The sequence below is a fragment of the Muntiacus reevesi genome, chromosome 2 (assembly GCF_963930625.1).
Source record: "Muntiacus reevesi chromosome 2, mMunRee1.1, whole genome shotgun sequence".
Lineage (NCBI taxonomy): Eukaryota > Metazoa > Chordata > Mammalia > Artiodactyla > Cervidae > Muntiacus > Muntiacus reevesi.
The window spans coordinates 258755636-258776116 of NC_089250.1; the positions used below are offsets into that span (position 1 = coordinate 258755636).

Below are 20481 nucleotides of genomic sequence, written 5' to 3' on the forward strand. Positions count from 1 at the left end.
TAGCGCCTAAGAGCTACAGAGACAGGCTGACAGCTCCCTCCGAGGGACCCTGAAAAAGTCCTGGGCGCTTACAGGTTGGAAGCAGAGAGCAAGCGAAAGGGTTCCAAAGGTGGCCTCCTTTGCCATTTTCCTTCCCAGTTGCACTCCCCACCTCAGCCACCAACCGACCTTAGGAACGTCCAGCCTCAGAAACCAGTCTGTGGCCAGCGGATTCTTCCTGTATCCCGGTCCCTCTTTAGAGACTGGAAGACTGAGACTTCACTTTGGACCCGTCCAGGAAAAATGATTCTAGTGGTCTTGACTAGAAGACAAAGGGGTCAAGGGGTGTGGATGCAAGAGGCACAATGCGGTCTGATTCATAGGTGGAACTGGACCAGCATCAGGACTTTGCCTGCAGGATCCCCGCCATAGATGCGGGCACTTGTCCCGAGACTGTGGGCCAAATACAATTCCAGACGCCGTTTGTCGTGACAAGGCTGGGATAGGAGACAAGTCCCAAGAGTATCAGGAGTCCTTTTTCGAGGAAACCGAAAGCCACATCTGTGAGACGATGGCAGCAGGCTTTGGGGCGAAAATCGACACTAGGTCGAAAAACACTAGGTGGCCTTGGGCACGATGACTGCCCAAGTTCCCTCGGAGTTCTAGTTCCCAAGTGCTTGCATCTGGGACCGCATTAGAGTAGGGAAAGACCTCAGATCTGTCAACTCAGGGCGGTGTCGGGAATGCAAGACACTGGAAACGCAGGGTGGAGCCTGGGCAACCGCACCCAATCACAGGAGGTGGGGCCGACAAGCGCATGCGCAGTCTTAAGGTCGACTCTAGGACCGCGCGGATGCAGGCAGGCCACCCCGCAGAGCCTAACCCGGCCTTGGCAGCCTGAGTCACCCGCCCCGCCCTGCGGAGCCGGACGCAGCCGGAGGCCCCAGAGCTACACGGACAAGCGGACCGGCGGACGCGTGAGCGAAGCGGTGAGCGCCCAGTCCAGACTCCCCCTGCACTCTGTAATTCCGGCCCTGGAGGCCTCCAGACACGAAGAGATCCTTAAATCTTAGCCTCAGGGATCCACCACACCCTTGATCTCAGATTCGAGCTCCCAGATCTGTCCGGCCTAGTTATCCCGCCCCGGGGTCTCTTCCGCCCTTCCTCTCAGGATCTAAAATAGGACCCCATGGAGAGGTACCCAGTAAATTCAGCCCTAGTGCAACCTCTGGGACCACAATCCGTCCTCTCAGTTCTAACAGGAACTCCGTTATCCCAAGCCCCGGGGCTCAACACTTAACAGTCTTAGACCTGAACCCACAGATCCAGCAATGAGTCTAGTCTCGCTGCTGTGAAGTGAAGTCGCTCAGTCGTGTCCGACTCTTTGCAACCCCATGGACTGTAGCCTACCTACCATGCTCCTCTGTCCATGGGATTTTCCAGATAAGAGTACTGGAGTGGGCTGCCATTTCCTTCTCCAGTGTCTCGCTGCTGGTTGCACCTAAATCCTTAAACCTACGTTCTGGATTTCCTAAACTGTTTCTGGGGCCTCCAGGCGGAGAATTTCTAACCCACCGTTCTGACCCGCCTCAAACCTCTAGGGCTCTGGATTTCAGATTCGAGCACTAGCTTGGGACCCCCCACCTTGAGAAGCCCACTTGACCCGACCAGTGCCTGGTACTTCATGATGCCTATGCGTAGACTCAGTCCAGAGTTTTTCAAGCCAGATGCGGACCTTTGGAACGGAAGAGGTTTCAAACCTGATTTTCTGTCCCTATGCCACCGTCCAAGAACTACCTCCCCCGGAAGCCCAGACCTCATCCCGAATGGGCCCTTAAGCCCCAGCCGGAGGATAGGTCTCCGCCTAGAGGCTTCATATTATTTCCTCCCGTCCAGCAGTCACAAATGCGTATTTTTGTGGGGGAAGGGGCGGGCTCAGGGAGGAGACAGCCATCTGACCCCTTTCTTTCTCCTCAGGAATCTTGAGTCACAGCCATGTTCCTGGTTAACTCGTTCTTGAAGGGTGGCGGAGGCGGCGGAGGAGGCGGGGGCCTGGGCGGGGGTCTAGGGAATGTGCTTGGAGGCCTTATCAGCGGGGCCGGAGGCGGCGGCGGTGGCGGCGGCGGCGGCGGCGGAGGCGGTGGCGGCGGCGGAACTGCCATGCGCATCCTGGGCGGGGTCATTAGCGCCATTAGGTAAGGCGGGGCCTGATGATGGGCGTGGCCTGAGGAGGAGGCTTGTCCTGCAATAGAATGGGGTAACCTGGACACTGACCAGGAACCTTAATTAAGCTGGGCCGGGCCTGGGCTAGGAGACTCTCTTTGAGGGGGCCGACCTTAATGAGTTCATGGGGGCGGAGCTTGACATGGGGGTACTCTGATTATTGAGGGGACACCGTCCGATGGGACCAGCGGGGCTTTGGGAGGTGGGACTTACTGGGGCTGGCGTGGCCTACTTCCGCTAACCTGGAGACAAACGTTACGGGGGCGGAGCCAATGAGGCTGGTTATCCCTTCATGGGGGCAAGGCTAGCCTTGTGGGCGCGGCGTGGCCCTCGTAGGTGGGTCAATGAGGTGTGATCAGAAGAGGTCTAGGATTGGGGAAAAGGCCATCAAGGGGCAAGGCTGGGCTGGGAACCGATTGGATTAAAAATGTCCTAGTGAAGGGAGGGTAGGGGTCGGTAGGTGCCTGGTAGGTCTTAGCCATTGAGTGTGATAGTTTGAAGGGGTGAGAACTAATGGAGCTGGGGTGGGATATTGAGAAGACACAAACGTTAGAAGCCATGATGATGGAGTAGGTTCCTACATGGGTGGAACCCAGGAGGCTGAGGCCGCGGGAAGCTGGGGCCAAGCTTCTATGAGGCGAGCCCTCGAAGGGGCTGGGTCTTTTGAGGAATCTGCCATTATGTAGGTGTACGTGGGCAAGGGGGATCTCTGTGGGGCCGCAACCAGGGCGGCAAGGATAGGGACAGGTGAGGACAAGGACTGATGAGGGCGCAGGGAGCTATAGGCAGGGTGGCGAGCTAGGGGTTGAGGGATGGGGTGTGGGGGCTGGCTGCCGGTTGGAGGCTCCGCCCCCTGGAGGCCCCGCCCCCTGGCACTAACTCCCCCCCTCCATGTTTCCTGCAGTGAGGCGGCTGCGCAATACAACCCAGAGCCCCCGGTAAGCCGCCACCTGTTTTCTCATTCTGAGGCCTTTTCCAACACCCATCCTTGTCCCTTTGAAGGAGCCCCATCCCTTTCCTTATGAAATTTATCTCATTGAATCTCTCCCTTGTAACATCCTCCAACTTAGCTATTATTTTCCAGTCGCTAAGTCATATCCAACTCTTTACAGACTTAGCTGTATCCATTCCCTGTTCACTGCCTACCTCTGATTCATTGGGCACTCACCACCCAGCCCACTCAGACTTTCCCAACCTACCGCTGTCCCGGCCAGGGCACCTCTCCCCCTACCTGCTCTAAAATCTCCTCCCTCTGCAGCCCCCTCGCACACATTACTCCAACATCGAGGCCAATGAGAGTGAGGAGGTCCGGCAGTTCCGGAGGCTTTTTGCCCAGCTGGCTGGAGATGTAAGTACACAGGGGACCCCAGACCTGTCCTTAACCTTTCCATGCCTTCCCTTGGGCTGTCCTTTACATGTACACTCCACCATGGCAGTCCCAAAGTTCCCATCCTCCTTCATCACACCCCCAGACCCCTTTCAGTCACCCCTGACCCATTCCTAACTTCTCCCCCCAGGACATGGAGGTCAGCGCCACAGAACTCATGAACATTCTTAACAAAGTGGTGACCCGACGTGAGTGACCAGCGTCAACAGACAGGGCAGGTTTGGAGGCATGTCGGCTGGGGTAGTTGTGATCTCTGGCCTCTGACCTTCAACCTGTATCCCACAGATCCTGATCTGAAGACTGATGGCTTTGGCATTGACACATGTCGCAGCATGGTGGCCGTAATGGATGTATCCTTGAGGGTAGTCTAGTGGAGGCCTCGGGGATGAGGGAATTTTCTTTGGTCACGCTGCGTGGTTTGTGGGGTCTTCGTTCCCCAACCAGGGATTAAACCGGGGCCCTGACAGTGAGAGTAGGGAGTCCTAACCACTGGACTACCAGGGAATTCCCAAGAAGGGATTTTCTGCGAGAGTGGCTGGGGCAGTCAGGGCGTAGCTTTCATACCCACAGATGTGGACATGTGTACATTAGAACACACACCCGCCTATGGACATGTGGCAACACATAACAACATCAGGTATCATAACTGGCGTTTTACTTACATTTACTTGAAAGCCACCCTGTTAGACAGGTATGATTATTATATTCCATTTTACAGATGAAGAAACCAGGACCCAGAGAGGCAATCATTCAACTGACCTTATAACCTTATAACCCTACCTTGTAACTGCCATAGGTTTGCCCACACACACACACACATACACACACACACACACACACACACATGTATAAGGGCACATCCACATACATGAAGATATGTAGAGGCGTGTGCATGGGAACACACATACATCATTCACTGATTTTGGACACAGGCACATACTGCACAAAGTATTATAGACACACATATATATGCATGTCATGTGATCACATACATGTGTTGCCTAGGGTGAAACAAATGCAGCTCAGCCCCTTAGCAACGTTATTGAACCTCTCTATGCCTCAGTTTGCCTCTTGATAAAATTGGGTGAATGATAATGGTGATACCAAATTGGCATTTCATGCAAAAGGCTTAGCACAGTGGGTAGCACACAGTAAGTGGTCTGCACACACTAACTGTTACTATGATCTCACCCAGGTAGATTTTTCAGCTCTGAAGCTGTTTCTCTGTCACCCAGATATAATACTGATGGGGCTGGTATCTTGAGGATTTAGTGAGACAGGTGATGTTCCTGAGAAGTTTAGCACTATCTGAAGTCATGTGACAAGTCTTGGCCATTGTTGCTATTTACTGAGAATTTATCAAGTGCCAGCCCTGAGTTGAGGCTTTATACCAATATCTCATTCACTTTTTATCACAAATGCAATAGGTATTTACTCTTATCACCTCATTTCCCTAGAGTTCTAAGATACCCTGGTGTTTTACATGTCCTAACATTTATAAGTTTGAATTACTATCAAAGAATGTTATAAACAAGGATTTCATGAGATTATGTGTAAAGAGAGTCTTTATCATTTAGAAATACAAACTAAGGTTCCTATGGGCAAAACGAACAATGAAGCCACACCCAAGCTGACAGGACGAGGGTGGGATGGGAGCTGGGGTTTTAGCCCAGGCTCCCCTGCTTGGCCCTTACCATCATCGTGTACACTGTCCACACTTCTGGGTATGGCTATTCTTAACACCCTCCCACCAGAGTGACACGACTGGCAAACTGGGCTTCGAAGAATTCAAGTACTTGTGGAACAACATCAAAAAGTGGCAGGTGTGTTCAGTCTCTGAAACGACTGGCACAAAGACCCCCAAGCCTTGGAAATGCCACGCCCCATGAGGCTCAGTTGAATCCTGACCTCCTTGTCCCCACAGGCCATATACAAACAGTTTGATGTTGACTGTTCAGGCACCATTGGCAGCAGTGAACTCCCAGGGGCCTTTCAGGCAGCAGGTGTGGCTGGCAGGAACATGGTGGGGCTGGGGGTGGGACTGGTGAGGCAGCCCCCACTGATCTGGTCTGAGCCTGAATCCTGGGGCTGGGAGAGGGTTGGGCTATGTGACCCCTACACCTGTTAACTAAATCGTTATCAGGATTCCAACTGAATGAACATCTCTACAATATGATCATCCGACGCTACTCAGATGAGGGAGGGAACATGGATTTTGACAATTTCATCAGCTGCCTGGTCAGACTGGATGCCATGTTCCGTAAGTGACACCCTAGCTCTCTTCCCAGGTGGGGATTTGTCTAGCCTTCATGGGCCAAGCCTCCTTTGAGCCTGATGCTGAGGTGGCCAGTGTTAGGGCTGAAACAGCCCATGTTCCTGCCCTTATGTTGCTCACAGTCCACAGGAGAGGCAAATTACCAGACAGTGACAGCTCGGGATGGTTAAGTCTGGGATCGGGGAAGCCTGTGCAGAGTGATGGGGGCTGTGAGGGGAAGGTCAGGGTAGATCAGGTTTAGATTTGTGATTGGGAACTCTTCAAAGTTAACTAGCCAGCTGGTGCAGCTTAAGTGATCAAGGAGGCCTTCCTAGAGGAGGGACGGCATGTGTGAATTGAGACCTGATGGGTAAGGAGTGACCCCAGCAAGCGAGTGGGGAGCAGTGTTGAATTGGGAGCAGCCTGTGTGAAGGCCTAGAAAGGAAAGAGGAGATGGTGCTCTTGGTGATTTTGATTAGAGTATTTCATGGAGGAGAAACCTAAGGTTCAAAGAGGCGAATTTCTTGCTCACAGCCACTTAGCTAGGAAGTTGCAAAGCTAGAATTTGAACTGAGATTTGTCTGAGAGAGGGGGCAGGAGCAGTGGGATGGTCAGGCCAAGCAGGGCTGTGAATGCCAAGTTTGGAGGTGCTCAGACACTAACGGGGACAGTGAACAGGGTCTAGGCAGGGGAAGAACAGGGTCTCAGGTTTCCTTTAGGAAGATCTCCTGGCATGCCAAGAGCCCAGGGCGGACAATATACTAAGAGCATGCAGAGAAGAAAAGGGGCAGGTATGTTGGGGACATGAAGGGAACATGAGAAAGGACAACAGGGCAGATAATGCCAAAAGTCATGCATGAGAGGGTCAAGAAATGGCCTGGGATTTACCAGCAAGAGGGCCAGCTGTGAGTGGAGTGTCCGGGGTACCACACACGTGGACCCCCGAGTGTGGTAACTGAGCCGTGAGTGAGAGAGAAGCCACACAGACTGTGGGCACCTGTTAACATACAGGTTTGGCTGTGAGTGGGGAACATGGAGATGAGTTTCAGGGCAGGAGTGGGGACCACAACAGACTGTAGGAGCTGGAAATGCAGAGCCTCCTTCCAGTAGCTTGTTTCAGCTGGAACTGGAGGGTGTGGAGCTTAGAGGTTGGTGGGGGGGCTGGGGCTTGGGCAGAGGGTGATGAGGGGCGTGAAGGTCAAGATATGGAGGCCATTACCAAGATGAGTAGCAGTCTGGGTTCCAATCCCAGTTTCCTTTTTCTCTATGTAACACAGGCACATCACTTCACCTTTCTGTGCCTTATCTTAAAATGACAATTATCTTCCAAAATCGGATTAAATGAATTCATACATGGAAAGCACTTTATACAGGTGCTTGCCAGAATAGGTAGACTACTAGCTGTTAATATTATCATATATTAGTATATTTTAATCCTAAAAGACAGTCCCACCAACCCTTCCTTTCTCCAGGTGCCTTCAAATCTCTCGACAAAGACGGCACTGGACAAATCCAGGTGAACATCCAGGAGGTAAGAACCCCCATCTCCACCCTGGAATGTGGGCTCCTAGCAGGGGACCCCTCCCCTCAGCCCCATGTACCAGCTCGGAGCTAGGGTTCCCTCCCTCCCATTTTCCCAAAGACCCCTGGGTGAGAGCAAAGAAGGGCTGCTGGCATTCCTGGGTTCCCTGCTCCTCACTGTCTGTCCCTTCCTTTCCCCAGTGGCTGCAGCTGACCATGTACTCCTGAACGGGAGCCCCAGGCCTGCCCCCTCATCACCTCGCTGTAGGAGTCACTTTGGACTCTTCGGTCTCCCCCAGGGCTGATTCTGTCTGCAGTCACATCTTCATGGGTCCTGCTGACCCACAGGCCTTTCTGTCCTCTCAGCCCTTGGCACCTGGATTCTCAGTCAACAGCCAGGGCCCAACATGCTTCAACACGCCTTGCCCCTCGAGTCACACCCCCACCCAGCACACCCACCCCGTCTACTCCATAACCCTTCTCTTGCACCTGCGCCAAGCCCAACATTTGTGTGGCTTCCACACCCCAAGGGCCCTTCTCTTAGTTCTGGGAGGATCACTCCAGTCCCTCCACGCCCAGGCACACCCATTCAGTTACTACCCAGGCACCTGAACTCCAGGCCAAAACAGGGCCACATGACCCAGTGCCTTTGTCTGTATTCTGCTCCCAGCCTGCCAGGCCCAGAAGGAAATAAATGCACCCTAGTTGCTGCTCTCTCCGAGATCTGCCTCCTGTTCTGAGAGTTGGGGGGTGGCTCTGCCTCTGTTTAAGGCAGAGGAAGCCTGTCTGTATGTGTCTCCTAGTCCCAGTCTTTTTTCTCATTCTGGATCCCAATTGAGCTGTAGCCTTATTCTTTCTGAGATCTTGCTCAGATCCCATGGAAACCAAGACAAGAAGTCTGGACCATCTCTGCTTCTGCTGCAAGAGCCAGACCTGTGGGAGGTCTCAGTGTCCCCCTGGCTGTGCCCCCCAGGGCCATGTTTGCCCCTCTCAGCTTCTGTGCTTGAGTGAGTCTGTCTTCACTTGCCTCTACCTCTCTGGTGTCATACAGTATGCTCAGGATCTTCCTCCCCACCCCCGGGCCTCTGCAGGGAGGGGGCTGCCATCCCAGGATACAAAGCAGGTCCCCAGACCCTGAGGGGACAGCCTAGGGATGCTGTTTGGGGCTTCTGGGAGGGCTGAGAGGCAGTGACATCCTAGGGATAAACCTGGTCTAGTCGGAGGGTCCCAGGGTTGTCCACAGGGCAGAGATGACTTGCTGGTAGAAGGATGGGCTAGGAGGCACAAATAGGGAACATGGAGCTGGGCTGGGTTCCCCAGGAAACCAGCACATTTATTGATGCCTGTTCGTGTCCTGCAGACTTCTTGGTTTCACTTCTTGTGAGGGAAGGAGGCCCAGCCAAGGCAGTATAGGCTGTAGAGAGTGCCTAGGGAGGGAGTGTGGGGGATACTGAATGAGGCCCCAATTCCCTCCCTGAGCCCCATCTTGCTTCTGAGCCCATGCTGCAGGCTCGAGCCCCTTCCCAAACTGCCCTTCAGCTGGGGAAATGCTGGACCTCGGTACAGACCAGGCTTCAGGCTTTCTCCCCTGATGCATCACTAGCCCAGCCACCTTCCTGGGACAGGAGCCCAAGCCCTGGAGTGCTCCCTCCGTATTTGTCAGCCCAGGCTCCCATGCGGTCCCACACCAGCTCAGAATCCAATTCTCTGGCGAAACCCTAGCGCCAGAACCCTCCCCTTCCCCTCTCCATCTCGAACCCGGCCGCCTCCTCCCGTAGTTCAGGCCGAGCCTGGCCTTGCACTCACCCCCCAGACACAGAGTCATCGTCACTCGATACAGGATGTTGTCTGTTGCACCGCCCTTCAAGTGCACCGGGAGGCCATTGTCTTCCTAGAAGTTGGGGGCACACGATGAGAAAGGCGCTGTCAGCACCGCAGACCTAAGCTCCTGCCTCCCCCAGCTTCTCCTCGGGACCAAGCGGGCGGCCCAGGCTCCTCCCCCGCCCCACCCTTGCCCCGCCCACCTGGAAGAGTTTCTGTTTCTCAGCTACTCGGTTCTCCAGGCGGTTCCGGGCGGTTGAGCTAAAGGAGCGGACCAGTGCCTGGGAGACCTGTGCAGAGGGGATGGGTGGACATTGGGGGAGTCTGGAGGGGCGTCCCGGAAGAGGTCCCGTTGGGGGGAGGGTGTCGGACTTTCCGAGGCTCTGACTTGGGGACACTCCTGTCCCATGGGAGCGTAAAGCAAGATGCGAACTGACAGCGCAAGTGCGGGAGGGTGTCCTGGCAGGAAAGGCCTAGATAAACGGGACTCGTGCCTAGAGGGTCTGGCTTGAAGGTTATCGGACCCAAAGGAAGTCTCGGTTTTTTGTTTTTTTTTGGTTTTTTTTTTTTTTTTTGGTTCCCTAGGTTAATGGGAGGAGCTCAGGCCGCAGGAAGGGCAGGACTGGATCGGGGTGCTTAAGGAATTTCCCGGCAGCCTAAGAAGTTAGGGAGAGGGGAAGGAATGCTAAGGGAACCCTGGATGAAGGGAAGAAGTTCAAACTCGGGACTTTCGGTCAAGTTAACGTGTCCCCGGGTGTCTCAAAAGCTTTTGGGCTGGGAGCTGGGGAGAGGGGCCCCAGGCTTATTAGAAGGGAGTCCCGAGCCCTGAAGGGGGCTCACGTTCCAAGTCCCCAGATCCCGGCATTGGGGGAGAGTCTCATATAGGGGTGAGAGTTTCTGAGAGTTTCCGAGTTGGGGGCCGCAACCCGACCCCTGGGGGCCCTCACCCGCAGGGCCCTCATCCTGTGTCCTCCTCTTCGGCCGGAGTCACCTCCCCTCTCTGCCCAAGGACAGACGGCGCCCTCCCCTCTGGGGGAGTCCCAGGCCACGCCCCCCGCGCGCCCTAGGACACCGTGGTCTCGGAGGACGCCTTCCGATTCGTCCAATAGGTGGGCGGGGAAGACGCTGCAACCCCATCCCCGCATCTCAGCGCCGAATGGTTGGAGCACCCATCTGTTACTCATCTCAGAATTCTGTTGGTCCACGCGGAGAGGAAAGCGGTCCCAGAGAATACATTTTTGGGTTGTTTCTGTGGAGGTATCCGGCTAGGGCCAGTGCAGTTCCTCCATTGGGTCCCTCGGATCTCTCCCTATCCGATTGATGTTGAGAGCAACTGAAGGAAGGTAAGACACCATCTTTCATTATGCCATTTTCCTCCCACGTTGTAACAGATTGCTGTGGCTTTGGCTAAATGACAGTGTTCATTTTGGGGTTCAGGGACTACGTTGTATGGAAAGTATCTCATCCAGATGAGATACGAGACCCAAGGAAGTAGATTACGCCCATATCTTATACAGGAGGGAGCATACGCTGCTTATTTATTAAGTGGAATGAAGGGAAGGATAATTTCCTTGTTTACGTAATTATTTTTCATTATCTTTGTTTATTGTGAACCCATGTAGCTGACTGCTTAAGTTAAACATGCGCACAAAACGACGACGCTGCATAGCAACTGTCTTTGCTTTTTCATCTTACCCCCAACACCACACTCGGTTCTTCACCCTGGAAAGCAGTGTAGTTGCTCTGTCTGTTGACTTTAGACTCCACTGCATCCCCAGCACCTGACAAATGGGGGGATTTGATAAATATTTGGCAAAGGATATACAATGTAAGCCAAATGTTCTCTAACTTGGTCATTCCCACCTACTTAACCAAGTAGGGCTTCAGTGCTTCTCCTAGATTCTACTCATTTAGATATTTCTGGTCATCCAGGAAGTGGCCACACATGTGCTCATTCCCCCAGCTGTCCCCTGTTATCTGCAGCTGTGTATTCAGTATACTGCAGATCAGTATTCAGGGAAGAAAACAAATTGCTCTGGGTTGGGATACCAGGAAGCTTGGAAAGCCTGAAGGAGTGCTCTCTAAGCAGGACTGCAAACTGATGTATGGGGCCCTGTGCAAAATGAAAATGTGGGACCCCTCGTTCAAACAGCAACAGCAGGAAAGAAAAAAACCGCTGTTAAAAATACCAAGATACTGGGACTTGCCTGGTGGTCTAGCAGTTGGGGTTCTGTGCTCCCAATTCAGGGGCCAGGTTTGGTCCCTGGTCAAGGAACTAGATCCCACATGTTGCAACTAAGACCTGGCACAACCAAATAAATAAATATTTTAAAAAATACTAAGATATAAAGCATTTTTCTTTCTTCCATGATTGTTCTTGATCTGTTATGGTGTTTTTATTTTTATTTTTTTTAGTTTTACCACTTTATTGCTACCAACCCATCTCCCTCCACCCTCGTGCACACATGCTCAGTCATGTAATCCCATGGACTTCAGCCCACCAGACTCCTGTCCATGGGCTTTTCCAGGCAAGAATACTGGAGTGGGTTGCCATTTCCTTCTCCATTGTCATGGTGTTTTTAATTTGCTATTCATCCTCATGCTCCCTAGAGCAAGGGATACCCTTGGGGTGAGTCCAAGCTCTCACTGTCGCCTGGGTGACACATGGCTGCTGGCTGCCAGGTTCTTCTTCTCTCCCCACCAACACTGGACCAACGGGTGCCTTGGCCTGAGGTGGAGAAGTCAAACAAGGCATAGCTCCTTCCCACAGGCTTGCTCCCTACAGGGGCATGCAGCCTCTCTTCCAAGAAGACACAAGAACTGGGATTAATGGTGGGTAGAACACTCGCTCTGCTGGTCACCTGCTGAATATGCTATGGACTGCCAGCTGAGGAGGGAGTAGCTGCCACTCTGCCCTGCCCTCAGAGGCCACAGGATGTGTGTAGCGGACCTTGACTCTCCTGAAGCCCGAACCTGTCTCAGGGAGACAGAGTGGTGGGAAGAGAGAATGCACACAGGTCAGGCTCTAAGTTCCTGATGGCTGCTCCATTGTCCCAGCAGACTTCACTTGTAAAACACAAAACACAAATTCACAGATGACCTGAAGAATTACAAGGTGGTGTGCTTCCCTGGTGGTCTAGTGGTTAAGAATCTGCCTGCTAAGGCAGGCGATATGGGTTCGATCCCTGGTCAGGGAAGATTCCACATGCTGTGGAGCAACTAAGCCCATGTACCCGCAACTACTGAAGCCCGTGCACCTAGAGCCCATGCTTCACAATGAGGAGTAGCCTCCACTTACCACAACTAGAGAAAGCCCGGGCGCCATAAAGAAGACCCAGCGCAGTCTATAAATAAATAAATAAATCACAAAACTGTGTGTTGAATGAGCAGCAGTACATAAAAAATAAAAAGGAATTACATGATGGCAACTGCAGAGGATTAAACTCCCCACTTCTGAGGGTGGGGCACTGGACACATGCCTCACTTTTAGGCTAGTCCTATAGGACTGACACTCAGGACATGTAAAAACTGACCTAAGAAGGCTGTTCTCTGAAGCTGCCCCTGCAGGGACAGAGTCCAGAACACACCCTGTAGCACTGACCTTGGTCAGGAAGCCCTAGTCAGAAACTGTTGCTGGGACTCCCCTGGTGGTCCAGTGGCTGACTCCTTACTCCCAATGCAGGGGACCTGTGTTCGGTCCCTGGTTGGGAACTAAATCCTACATGATACAACTAAAATTTCTGCATGCTGCAACTAAAAAAAAAGAAAGAAAGAAAGATCTTCATGCTCCAAGGAAGATCTGTGTACTGCAACTAAGACCTGGCACAGCCAAATAAATAACTAAAAAGAAATATTAAAAAGAAAAAAGAAGCTGCTGCTGCCATCACTCAGGTCTCCTTTAGGAACTGGGTTCATCAGCTTGCAAGACTAAAGAGCTCAACTTCAGGATCAAGAGCCAGCTGGGGGATGTAAACTCTGTTGCCCTGTATTAGCATGAACACTTATTGATATAACAAAAAGGCACCAAAATATTGTGATTTGAAGAACACAGAACTTAGATATTTACTAATCTCACCCTGTGGATATTATTTGGATCTTGATATGGGCAAACAAAACAAACTGCAACACTTTTGAGACAATTGGAAATTTAAACAATGATTGACTTTTAAAACATTTATTTTTGGCTGTCCTGGGTCTTTGTTGCTTTTCTCTTATGCAGGCTTCTTATTTCAGTGGCTTCCCTGGTTGTGGACCACAGGCTCGAGGGCACTGAGCTTCAGTAGTTGCAGCATGTGGGATCAGTAGATGAGGTTCCGGGCTCTAGAGCACAGGTTCAACAGTTACGGCCAACGGAGGGAGTTGCTGCTTGGCATGCGGATCTTCCTGGATCAGGGATTGAACCTGAGTCTCCTGCATTGGTGGGCAGATTCTTCACCACTGAGCCACCAGGGAAGCCCCAGTGACTGATTTTTCCCTCAATATTTCATGAAAAATTTCAAAGATACAGAAAGGGTAAAGGAATCTTCTAGTAAACACTCATATACCCACCACCTAGACTCTATAATAAATACTTTGCTACATTTGCCTTATCACATAACTAGCCATCTATACCTCTATCCATCCATATAATTTTTTGGTCTATTTTAAAAGAGATTGCAGACATTAATATTTTTAATTCAAATACTTCATGTGTCATTAACTAGACTGCTTGGATATTTTATTATAGTAAATAAGCTTTTATTTCTATTGTGGTTGGTTTTTTTTTTTTTTAAGAGTGAGCCTCTACGTTTTAGAAATACATAGTCAAATACTTTTTGGTGGAATAGTATGAAGTCTAGTATCTAACTGCCAAGTAACAAATCACCTCAAAATGTGGAAGCGTAACACAACAGTAAACATTATTTCACAGCCTCTGTGGGTCAGGAATCTGGGTATTTAGCTCAGCTACAGCGTCACAGCTCAGGATAGTGGTGGGCAGGGACCTACCAGCGTTTGCCTGTCCTGAATGGGGAGGGAGACTGAAGGCAGCCAGGCAGCCTTCTAGAGTCCAGAACCAAGCTTTGCCGTCACTCTGCTGCCATCTTGTGGCAGGTCTGGAAAACAGCACCCCACCACCTCTACTTCCCGCATTCTTCTAATCCCTTTTGATGATATTTTAGGACTTGCCTTTAGAAAACGTTTTACTTTTAACTCCCCAGTTGTTGAGTAGATCATGAGTTCAATATGGCTTAAAATTCACAAGTGCGCATACCAAGAAAAATCTTCCTTCTGATCACTCTCTGTGATCCTCTCCAAGGGAACCATTCTGTGTTATTATGTGTCCTTCCAAGGAAATTTTATGCATGTAAGATACAAAACAAAAATAACCCCTCAAATACCACAACAAAAGTACAAAAATATACTCGGTCTTCCCCAGACATAAAAGGATAACTTGTTCCTGAAATCAGCAGTTATTCAGTGATATTTATTGATCCTGATTTGAACAAGCAGTATGTATATATTTTCAACAAAGAAAAAATATAAAAATAATATGACCAAACAGGGAAATGTGAACACTGACTGAAAATTTTATTATATGAAGGAATTAATGTTCTTTTTTTTTAGGGGTAATATGGAGCTTGAAACTGTACACAGGCCCCTGTGTCCCTGATTTTTGAAGTAAAAGGCTTTTGCTTTAGTCTCCCAGTCCTCCCCAGAGTCCCAAAAGGCTTGCTCAAAAGTTAATAATTAGAAAATGTGAAGATGTAGAAACAAGAAATAGCTGTTGGACTGGGAAGCCAGTAAGAGTTTAGACTATAAACCAGTCACATAACAAAATCACAACACCCAGTTCCCTGAAGATATAAAGGTCTGACGCACCTTCCTAAGTTGTTCCTGTAAGGAACCAGACCTGAAAACTGCTGTCCTCAAGCACATAGACCCCAGAACAGTTGAAACCAGAAGACTGACAATGTGCAAAACTTCACCTTGATTCCAACCAGTCAACACATTTCAGTATAATAGCTCCAGTGTTTGAACAAAATATTTCATTGATTCAGCTCTTTGATGAGATTCATTTTAACAATTCTTAATGCTTTTGAAAACAATGCATCTAATAAGATTCAGAAGAATCCCTTTGGGTGCCAAAGTTTTGTCATGTAAAGAATTATTCCTGTAATTCTTCCAATAGTTTAATAGCTCCACTATCTTTTCTGGTCATACTTATAGCTCCACTGCTTGTAATTCCTTTACAAATTTTTCAGTTTCATGTGTACTGATTACTAATGCCTTTTTATAATCCTGTTGGTATGTTCAATCCTGTGAGTATAGAGTTGAATTTAAATAAAACTAAACTGTCATAAAATTATCATTTTGTGTTTTTTTCCCCTTTTATTGTACGCATAGCTTGCAGGATCTTAGTTCTCTAACCAGGGATTGAACCCTTGGTGACAGCATGGAGTCCTAACCACTGGACTGCCAGGCAATTCCCTCATAAAATTATCTTGATATTTCACATAAATGAAAAGTATCGTGAAGTTTGCAGTATTAGTATTCTAAGGAAATAGACTATATCAAATCTATGTCAGACTTAATGGCCTAAAAAGAATTGCTTCTTAATATTTCACAGCAGTGTAGGTTTGGTTTGATGAGATATATGCTCTTATTATTGAGATGTAGAGTTCTAACTTATCTGTTGATTTATTATGGAAAAATTATATACACTATATCCCAAAATAGAATTTTTTTTTTCTTGGCTGAACTGTATGGCTTGTGGGATCTTTGTTCCCCGACCAGGGATTGAACCTGGGCCCTCAGCAGTGAAAGTGCCAAGTCCTAAGTTGTTTCGCTGACACTTTGTCACACCAAATGCAAGTAAGTACAAATAAGGTTAAGGTAAAGGAACCCTCCTTTAGCAATGGGGTGAGTAGGATACAATCAAAACAGATCACCCCACCAGGTAAAGAACCTGGAACAGATGAGGTTCTGGCTGAGGGTGGTGGAAATACAGAATGGGCTGAGGAAGAAGGATGCTATCAATTATGGCCTTGTGACCGGTTACAAAAGTGAATATTGTAGTGGCTTTCCATAGTTCCCGTTTGCCTATTTTAAAAAAACATTTACTTGCTTGACTCTGCTGGCTATTTGTTATGGCAGGCGAGATCTTTAGTTGCGGATTGTGGGACTGAACCCCGGCCCCCTGCACTGGGAGCCCCAAGTCTTAACCACTGGCCCCCACTGAAGTCTCTTATTTGCCTCTGTGTGTGTTAGTTGCTCAATCGTGTCCTACTCTTTACGACCCCATGGACTATAGCCCGCCAGTCTCCTCTGTCCATGGAATTCTCTAGGCAAAAATACTGGAGTAGTTGCCATGCCCTTCTCCAGGGGATCTTCCTGACCCAGGGATTGAACCTGGATTTCCTGCATTGCAGGCATTCTTTACCATCTGAGCCACCAGGAGAGGCCAGTCACCCATTTTCCTACTGTATGTATTTGTTTGTACATGCTATTTTCTCCTCTTTCCTTGATACATTTTTAGTTTATATGCAAGTAGTTGGAAGTTAGTTTACAATTGAGCCTTAAACTAGTATTCAGTCAGACTGTGACTTGAGGAGTAATTAATATAGCCAATAATGGATACAGTGACTTTTGGGGTCTGTGCATCTCACTTAGGGGAAAGGGGGAGAATTTCTTCATTCGTAAGGAGGACAGCTGTATCTTGTTAGATACGTGACTAAGTTTCGCATTTTGTGGTTGTATAGGGGTTCACGTGTGTGTAGAGGGTGCTACATTAATTAGTCCAAGAGGTAGACAGTTCTGATTACTGATTTATTGCCCTTTCGCTCTAAATTCGCCCTTTTGTCTGCTTCGTGAAAATGAATGTAGGGTCATTAAAAAAAGATTTTTCTTTGCCGGTTGGCATGATGATAAGCTTCATCAGCAGAGGTTGATGGGGACTGCAGAGTGGAAAGGGGGGTCTGCGTCCTGGTTCTGTTGTGCTCGATGGCCAGGCTGCTACAGCATGCTTGGCTTCCCTGATGCCCGATTCCTGCAGTGTGGGCAGTTTGTAGCACCAGGCTCCCACGGCGTTCTCAGCTTCTCCTGAGCCAGGGCGCTGCACAATGTAAAGTACGGAGCAGCCAAGTAGCACCTAGAGGCCAATAGCTTTGGTTTTTCCCCCCGTAGCCCTGCTGTGTGGGATCTTAGTCCTGGACCAGGGACTGAACCCACACCGCCTGCAGTGGAAGCATGGCGTCTTAACCACTGCAGCACCAGGGAAGTGTCCCCTTTGGGTGCTTTTATAGCAGAGTGCCTCGGGTGAGACTCTTGCCCTCAAACAGCTTTCCTTGACACACCAGAGTGGATTTCCATTCCAACGAGTTCCAAATGGCACATTTCCAGCAAGATCCACCACCACCATTCTCTCTGCCCTTCCGTGAGCCATAGCCATGCCCTCTCAACAAGCTCTGGATCTCAGGCCCTGGGAGGGCCTCTTCCTCGGTTCCCTACATCAGGCCGAGGGGAGCTGTGGGGCTTGGATGGCCTCTCAGAGTTCTCCACGTTGAGACAGTGGGGCTGGAATCTCTAGGATCGACCAGTAACTGGATACAGGCGTACATTGTTTTATTATGGTTCACTTTGTTGTGCTTTGCAGATATTGTGGTTTCTACTAATTAAAGGTCTGTGACAACCCTGCATTGTCGGATGAAGGTTAGCACTTTATAGCAATAAAGGATTTTAAAAATAAGGTATGTACTTTTAAAAGATATAAGGCTATTGTACACTTAATATACTATGGTATAGAGTAAACATAATTTTCATATGCTCTGGGAAACCAAAAATTGGTGTGACTCATTTTATTGCATCATTCACTGTATCATGGTGGCCTGGAACCAAGCTCACAGTATCTCTGATGTGTGCATGTATAAGGCATCTCTAGAAAGCGAATATCACATTGCAATATTTATTTGACTTTTTGTCCTTTTTTAAAATTTATTTTTAAATTTAGATATAATTGACACATAATGTTCTGTTAGTTGAGGTGTACCATACGATTTGATATTTGTATATATGGCAAAATGGGCACCACCACAAGTATAGTTAACATTCATCACCACACGTAGTTGCAAATGGAAATCTTTTTTTTTTTTTTTCATTTATTTTTATTAGTTGGAGGCTAATTACTGTACAGTATTGTAGTGGTTTTTGCCATACATTGACATGAATCAGGCATGGATTTACACATGTTCCCCATCCTGATCCCCCCTCCCACCTCCCTCCCCAGAAATCTTCCTTTAGCTGAGAGCATGCACTGGGGGGAATTCAAGCAGACGAAGGACTGAGTGCCTTGGTCCTGAAACAGTGATCTGGGCGGCACAGCACAGCACCCTCTGGACACAGCAACAGGTGGGTGTGCTGTATGTCCATGTTTCTTTTTTTCAAATTTTTATTTCTTTATTTTTGGCCATGTTGGGTCTTTGTTATGGCCCACAGGCTCTTCATTGCCGAGTATGGGCTTTCTCTAGTTGCGGGGAGTGGGGACTGCTCTCTGGTTGCATCGGGTGGGATTTCTGTGGCTATGGCTTCTCTTGTTGCAGAGCACGGGCTCAGTGGTTGTGGCACAGGTGCTTGTTGCTCCGCGGCAAGTGAGGTTTTCCCTCCTGGACCAGGAATCGAACCTGTGCCCCTGCACTGTATGGATTCTTAACCACTGGACCACTGAGGATGTCCCTCATGTATCTTTAATTAAATTCTTTTTTTTTTGATAAGAATATAACATAGAGAAATATATTGTGGCATGACATTTTTCTTGAATTTTATATATTTGATAAACCATTAAAAAATAATCTTCATGATAAAGTCTTATATTTTTTTAATTTATTTTTTATTGAAGGATAATTGCTTTATAGAATTTTGCTGTTTTCTGTCAAACCTCAACATGAATCAACCATAGGTGTACATATGTCCCCTTTTCGAACCTCCCTCCTATCTCCCTCCCCATCCCACCCCACTAGGTTGATACAGAAACCGTGTTTGAGTTTCCTGAGCCTTACAGCAAATTCCCATTGGCTATCTATTTTACATATGGTAATGTAAGTTTCCATGTTACTCTTTCCATACATCTCACCCACTCCTTCCCTCTCCCCATGTCCATAAGTCTATTCTGTATATCTGTTTCTCCATTGTTGCCCTGTAAATAAATTCTTCAGTACCATTTCTCTAGATTCCGTATATATGTGTTAAAGTCTTGTATTTTTTCCTTTGATAATGTTGCTCTAAGAAGTCTGCTGAATCAATGTTTTTTCCTCAACATTGCCATTATTTTATTTTATTTTTTTTAACATTGCCATTATTTATGTTTACTGATCCAGCAGTGGAACTTGAACACATCTCTTCATTAATCTTTTTCTTCTAACAATAAAACCATTCACTCTAAGCACAATTAATACTAGTTCAGATAACATGTATAGTTGGATTTTGAGGGTTTCCCTGGTGGCTCAGTGGTAAAAAAAAAAAAAAAAAACAATCCACCTGCCAACACGGGTTTGATCCCTGGTCCTGGAAGGTCCCACATGCCGAGGAGCAGCTAAGCCCGTGCACCACAACTATTGACCCTGTGCTGTAGAGGCCGGGAACTCCTACTACTGAGCCCGCGTGGCCGAGAGCCTGTGCTTTGCATCAAGAGAAGCCCCCTCAATGAGAAGCCCTCACACCTAGAGAGTAGCGCCCACTTGCCACAACTCAAGAAAAGCCTGCGCACCAACGAAGATCCAGCACAGCCAAAAATAAATAAGTAAATAAATAAAGTTATTTTAAAAATGCACCGAAAGTTGGTAGCTGAAACTCAGTCGAACTTTTTTCTAGCAGTAGATAAAATTCTCTCGAATTTCACCTCATAACTAAGCAGAAGTGCCAGTATGAAATTAAACTCAGAACTTTGACTGACAGGGTAAACTTTTCTGCAGATTTCCAAAAAGCGTATTAGTAGTCACCATTCCCTCCTTCCCTTCCTTCTAATACCAGGGGTAGTTCTGAACTGCGGGGAGCCGGCCTGACTGCTCAGGCCCCTTCTAGGCCCTGGGAGAGATCAAAGGGTCTCTCTCTGTCCCGCCACCCCTGATTTATTAAAGTGCAAATCGGCCTTTCTCACCTCCCTCAAGGAAATTGCTGCAGCCACCATTTGCCCATTCTCCTGACTCTGACAAGATTATCAGGCTCCTGTGAATCTTTAACTGATTGTAAGACGCAAGTGCCATCCTCTGCTAGTCTTAAAGAGTTGAGATAAAATTCATGAGCTAAAACTAGTGTCTGCAGTTCT

At 48.7% G+C, this 20481-nt stretch overlaps 2 protein-coding genes across 2 annotated transcripts; one reads left to right on the forward strand and one right to left on the reverse strand.

Annotated features, from left to right (window-relative positions):
- Positions 1-824: 824 nt before the first annotated feature.
- Positions 825-8085, forward strand: CAPNS1 (calpain small subunit 1). The gene is made up of 11 exons (XM_065925955.1): positions 825-968; positions 1957-2174; positions 3107-3140; positions 3461-3550; positions 3720-3777; positions 3875-3939; positions 5344-5412; positions 5514-5592; positions 5733-5849; positions 7316-7374; positions 7566-8085. The coding sequence occupies exons 2-11, from the start codon at positions 1975-1977 to the stop codon at positions 7590-7592; spliced, it is 798 nt and encodes a 265-aa protein (XP_065782027.1). The 5' UTR covers positions 825-968; positions 1957-1974; the 3' UTR covers positions 7593-8085.
- A 567-nt stretch (positions 8086-8652) lies between these two features.
- Positions 8653-10238, reverse strand: COX7A1 (cytochrome c oxidase subunit 7A1). The gene is made up of 4 exons (XM_065925981.1): positions 10133-10238; positions 9389-9475; positions 9171-9255; positions 8653-8791 (listed from the first exon to the last, which is right to left on the reverse strand). Exons 1-4 carry the CDS (start codon positions 10145-10147, stop codon positions 8736-8738), a joined length of 243 nt encoding a protein of 80 aa, XP_065782053.1. The 5' UTR covers positions 10148-10238; the 3' UTR covers positions 8653-8735.
- Between the last annotated feature and the right edge of the window lie 10243 nt (positions 10239-20481).

Coding starts and splice junctions, on each gene's coding strand:
- COX7A1 (XM_065925981.1), bottom strand. Junction 9,256..9,388: donor AGAAACAGAAACTCTTCCAG/GTGGGCGGGGCA, acceptor CCCAACTTCTAG/GAAGACAATGGCCTCCCGGT. Junction 8,792..9,170: donor GATGACTCTGTGTCTGGGGG/GTGAGTGCAAGG, acceptor CTCCCTCCCTAG/GCACTCTCTACAGCCTATAC.
- CAPNS1 (XM_065925955.1), top strand. CDS start 1,975: ATGTTCCTGGTTAACTCGTTCTTGAAGGGTGGCGGAGGCGGCGGAGGA. Junction 5,593..5,732: donor AGGGGCCTTTCAGGCAGCAG/GTGTGGCTGGCA, acceptor AATCGTTATCAG/GATTCCAACTGAATGAACAT. Junction 5,850..7,315: donor CAGACTGGATGCCATGTTCC/GTAAGTGACACC, acceptor TCCTTTCTCCAG/GTGCCTTCAAATCTCTCGAC.